The sequence below is a fragment of the Sinocyclocheilus grahami genome, unplaced genomic scaffold, assembly GCF_001515645.1.
Source record: "Sinocyclocheilus grahami isolate Dianchi unplaced genomic scaffold, SAMN03320097.WGS_v1.1 scaffold1409.1, whole genome shotgun sequence".
In the NCBI taxonomy this organism is placed as follows: Eukaryota; Metazoa; Chordata; class Actinopteri; order Cypriniformes; family Cyprinidae; genus Sinocyclocheilus; species Sinocyclocheilus grahami.
The window spans coordinates 112,017-117,482 of record NW_015506588.1 but is presented as its reverse complement, the minus strand read 5'-3'; the positions used below and the strand labels follow the sequence as shown (position 1 = coordinate 117,482).

At 39.6% G+C, this 5,466-nt stretch overlaps 1 protein-coding gene across 1 annotated transcript in view; it reads right to left on the bottom strand.

The window, feature by feature from the left end:
- Positions 1 to 5,466, bottom strand: part of LOC107570046 (rho GTPase-activating protein 21-like) — a gene marked incomplete at its 5' end in the record, with an annotated part of 48,035 nt that overhangs the window by 21,584 nt on the left and 20,985 nt on the right. The window contains 2 exons of the mRNA XM_016256240.1: positions 2,825 to 2,903; positions 3,294 to 3,372. Of these exons, the coding sequence (XP_016111726.1) occupies positions 2,825 to 2,903; positions 3,294 to 3,372 (158 nt within the window). The remainder of the gene's footprint in view (positions 1 to 2,824; positions 2,904 to 3,293; positions 3,373 to 5,466) is intronic.

Here is a 5,466-nt window from a genome sequence, read left to right as displayed (position 1 = left end):
TCGTGAATAGGCCGGGAGCCGTACATGTAAATCCGTTTGTTGTCAATGTATTCCTTGTAGGTGGTGTAGTTCCTCCAGTCAATGTTCTGGTGGGGAGAGCAGGGGGAGGGGGTGGCAGGTGGAGGGGAGGGTGTGTAAGGGGTGGGAGAGGTGGCTGAGGGGAAGGTTTCTGCTGTTGTGGTTAGGGTATGTCTGTGGGACGATAAAGGCTTTGTGTCTACGCAAGTCTGTGCAGTTCTGGGGGTAAGGTTGGAAAATCCAGTGGACTCTGCAGTTCTATTGGGCTTGTTTTGTGATTGTGCTGCCCCAGTTGGAGATGAAGTGACATGGTCTCTGGACCTGGTAAAGCTTGCACACACACACACACACACACACACACACACACACACACACACACACACACACACACACACACACACACACACACAAGCTTATGCCTATCTTGCCTAGTGTGGCTCCTTTCCAACCACACAGTGACTGCACAGTCCCTGTCTTTTCGGATGGCAGTTTCAATTAGTTATTTTTCTCTGTTGTTTGTATGCTCTTTGGACCCATTTATACCTGATATTAAGATCCACTTCAGGTGGTCCAATTACAAGTGCTCAGCTAAGACTTATTGCTGTCTACACCGGGTGGTAATATGGGTCTCAGATGTGCCTTCTGTGACCACTTCCACATTGGATTTCACTCCATGAATCCAAAAATAAATTAATAAATAATAAAAACCTGCTAAAAATTATATTTTCTCATACAAAATAAGTTGTGAAAATACAAGTAAAACACATTGTCTGATATTTTTGACAAAGTACGCGTTATCTGGCAAAGTGGATTTAAAACGTAGCCAAAGCAGTGCAAAGGAAAAAAGATCAGAGAATGAATTTGACCTACAAATAAGTAAAAAAATGGATGGACATACTGTACTTTTAAATCTATACCTGCCTTGGTGTTATGCATTTTTTACCTTTCATCTTTGTTTGTCCTTTACCTGTTTGTTTCAAGATGCTGCAGTGTTTCACAGTCAAAACATGCGCTTTGCAAAGTGCTGCTTTGGATCTGATCAGCTGACTGTTTTGCATGCTGTACTTGTTGCCCTTTCGATTACATACAGTATATTCTTCTTAAACACACATGGTAATTTAATCCTTATATCTGCCCCTACTCTGCCTACATCCATTCTTTATACATAACTAACTGCTAATGTTTGTTTTTCATCAGCATTGTCATAAAGCAATGTTAGATTACAGCTTTTGCCCTAAATTTAATACATTTTACATACAGGTTATGTGTAAAAAGTACTCGTAGTCATAATCATTCAAATAACTTATGCTGCTTTGTAAGATTTTTTTTTTTTTTTTTTTTTTTTGCTTCACAGATAAGGCAATCCAGGAATGCACAGAAATAAGGTCAATAAAAAAAATTCCAGTGGCGTAGCACTGTCCTGACTTTTAGAAATTACTGAACACTTTAGTTACTTTACATTTTTTTGTTTCTTGTTTTTTTTGCTTAATCACAGATGGTATAAGGAAAATAATTTGAGCCGTCACGTAAAACAAAGACTTTAGATGAAACAGAAGTTCTCTAGCTGGTTGCTTCAGCAGTGGGTGGGTCTAACACACAAGTGATAAATCCACTCTCCGTGTTTTAATTTCAGCAAATCACCTTGGCTGAATGCAAACAGTTATTAATATTCATGGGTTCAACAGCATGGAAGCAACAGACACTGAGCTGCAGGCAACAGTCAGTCTACACGAGGGAAGACAAAAAGAAAAGCCATCTCTGACTACTGTAAGTCAGTGATCGAAAAATGGTCACAACTTCTATTCATAATTTAAATAAGCAAATATGCAACTTTTGGTAAAATCCTCAGCAACGATCTACACTTCTAAGTTAAAACATAAATTGCATATCTAAAAAAAAAAGTTACCAGGTTTTGAAACACTGATTGATGAAAATGTCTAAATAAATAAAATAGGTCAAAAATAAAGATTATGAGGGTCGATAAACTTTTAATATGTTCTTACTCTCTGTCCTGATTGCTTTTTTTTAATTCACAAAAAAGTAACAAAACAATACCTGAAAGCAATAGAAATAATACCTCAAAGAGTAAAATAAATAAATAAATGTCTGTGTGATGTGATATGACATCAATCTCTGCTAGAATCAGAGATTGATATCATATCAGAGGTGTCATAGAGAGCTTGTTGTCATAGAGAACCACTTCCTGTTAGCTGAAATAACAAGCATGAGTGCCATTCCTATGTAAGTCTTAAATTCAGCCCTGGATGGACTGTCAAGTCAGAAAGTGCCCGAGGGCTCCATAGTGGAGTTTCAGTTTATGTGGTTGGCATGTGACAGCCTGAGATGTGGAGCTCCATCTGGAATGTGCTCAGATATGAGGGTGGCATTATGCCCCTAGTTCTGAGGAAAACCTCATTATAGCTGAATTCAAAATAAACACACACACATACACACACAAACAGGCGCCATCACGCTTCTCTGCTCCGCTGGATCACTGAACTCTGGCTGGGAAAGCATCTTCACACACAAACTGGTGCTGTTTGTTTCCACTGGTCTGCTCACCTTCCCACAGTTATTTTACTTGAGTAATTTAATTTTCAATGAAATGTCAAAAGTCTTTTGATCATGACACACACACACACACACACCACTCATTCAGCATTGAATACCTGAACATACGTTACTGTCCAAAACATTAAAAACAAGAGGGCAGATGAGGGAACTTGAATTTCCTCAAAGAATTCAGTTTAAATGACCAAGGTTAACCAGCTAATATGAAAGCCTGAAGAGGAATTAATCTTTTTGCGCAAGAAATCGAAATCAAACCTACCAGCTGTAAAATGTCTTCATCTTTTGGCATCACGCAGAGCTCCAGAGATGTATCACTGCAAAGAAAAGTTTTGAAAGGGTAAAACATAATATTACAGATGAAGTCATGACTACAGTCATGATAACAGTGCTTTTAGGTAATTTCAAGAAAAAGGAAGGACTGCTACCTGTTAATTCCAACTAAAATTACGCAATAAACAGCATATTCATTAAACTTCCTCAAGGATTAAGAGATTTATCTAGATCAAGACTTAGCAGGAACAGATAATCAACCCACAAAATAAGGGAAATAGGGGCATATGGCTACAGAGCAGCAAGTATTCCTGGTTTAGGTCAAATTTAGTTTAAAATCAAAAACTACAACTAGTTACAAGAGCAGATCTTTAACCATGAAGGCTACACCACCCCTTAGGGGCTGGATCAGACAACACAAGTTGCAACATTACCTGTTCTGGATAAGGGCAATTACTTGTGAATATGTCTTTCCAATGATGCTTTCTCCATTGACTTTTACAATGCGATCCCCTGTAGGAAAGAGAAACAGGAAGAGAACCAGATGCTGTAGTTCAGTTATGTTAATATATGTTTTATGATATGTGTTTTGAAATCTATACACAGGCTTGTAAGCTCTTTAATGATTCTTTGAGAAACTGATGATCCACATGATTCTGTGGGAAGAATAATCAAAGATTTTAAACTCAGAACCTTGGAGTAAGTATGTTCAGATGCATTGTCCTTCACGTCTGCTGTGATCTCATAGCTCTGGCCATTTGATAATACCTAGAATATCAAAATCAACTGCGGGCAGCATATCCTTTTCCTATTTAGCACCAAAACCCTGGAACAATCTACCTAGCGTTGTTCGGGAGGCAGACACACTCTGCCACTCTTTAAATCTAGATTAAAACCCATCTCTTTAACCTGGCATACACATAATATCTAATTTCTATAATTCAGATCCGTTAAAGGATTGTTAGGTTGCATTAATTAGGTCAACCGGAACCGGGAACACTTCCCATAACATCCGATGTACTTGCTACATCATAAGAAGAATGGCATCTACGCTAATATTGGTCTCTTTCATTCTTATTCCGAAGTCACCGTAGCCACACAGGTTCAGTCTGTATCCAGTCCAGATGGTGGATCAGAACCTAGAGATGACCTCTACAGCCCTGAATGTCAGCGGAGACCATGTCAACTAGACGAATCCTACAGACAGATCCCCTGTGAAGACCTCGTCACAAGACCATGGGTACCAGACAAGTGCTCTGCTCAATCTGACCTGGGTTGCAGCCTGGAATTAAACCACGCCATGCTGGTTTCGTCTGGCCAGAGGAGAACTGGCCCCCTGACTGAGCCTGGTTTCTCCCAAGGTTTTATCTCCAATTCTGTCACAGATGGAGTTTTGGTTCCTTGCTACTGTCACCTTTGGCTAGTTGGGGATGATTGACTGATTGCATGCACAGACACTTTTGGAAGAGAGCTGAACTGAATCATCAATGAACTAACTTTAGCTGGAAAAATGACTCCGTTATTGTCCTCTTGCATTATTGACAATCTATTTTCCTGTTTGACACTGTAGAGCTGCTTTGACGCAATCAGTATTGTATAAAGCACTATACAAATAAAGGTAAAAAAATGCATTGACTGATGTGTGCTGAAGTTGAGATTCACAGGAAGACCAGGCCAGCAGCAAGAGATTGTGAATAAATGTGGGAACATATGTTACAGAGCCTCCCAAAAGTCTTTCTGATAATGCCAAGAAAGTAGTAATAGCTCCACAGTGTTTTTTGCAGGTTCAGACTGATCACACTTATGTAATATCTCAGCTGCTTATGACAAAGTTCTACCAATAATGCAGTGCCAGTCTGGTTGACATTCCAATACTGCCACACAAAATCGTGCTGGATGAGATGATGGATGAAAAAAGACACTCGCTTTCAACACTCGAAAAAATTATCTTGTCCGTGTGAGATTTTTTTGGATTCCATACAAAAACATGGGGTATCAGACACCCCAGTCTGCAGGAAGTTTATGTACGCTTTTGTAACATTTTTGGTAACGCTTCCTTAAAGGGGTCCTATTATGCTTTTTCATTTTTTATTTTAGTCAGTGTGTAGTGTGTATGTTTGGGCATTAAAAAGATCTAGAAAGTTACAAATCTCAAAGTCCACTCCAAAGGGAGATATTTAGTTTTTTAAAAATCCATTTTCAAGAACTACAGCAAACGGCTCGTTTGGACTACAGCGTTTGTTTTCTGGGCTTTGTGATATCACAAAGCGGCTCATTAGAATTTCATTACAAAGAATTCCCGCCTACAGAAATTCGAATGGTTGGGGGGTGGGGAGGGGCGAGGTCGTGGTCGTGGTTAGAACGCTTAGTTGAGTGAGTGCATGAGGCGAGACGACAAAGAAGAAGTGCTTCTGCAGAGTTAGTGCATCAGAGAAAACCAAGAAGAAGAGCTGCTGTGCTGTAGCGTCAAATGTTTTGCATGTCTAGAACAGCGGTTCTCAATTCCCGTCCTCGCGTACCCCCGCTCTGCACATTTTGTATGTTTCTCTTATTGCTTCATACGTTTGTTATATTGACTGTAAGTGCCCTGCGAAGTGGACATTACCG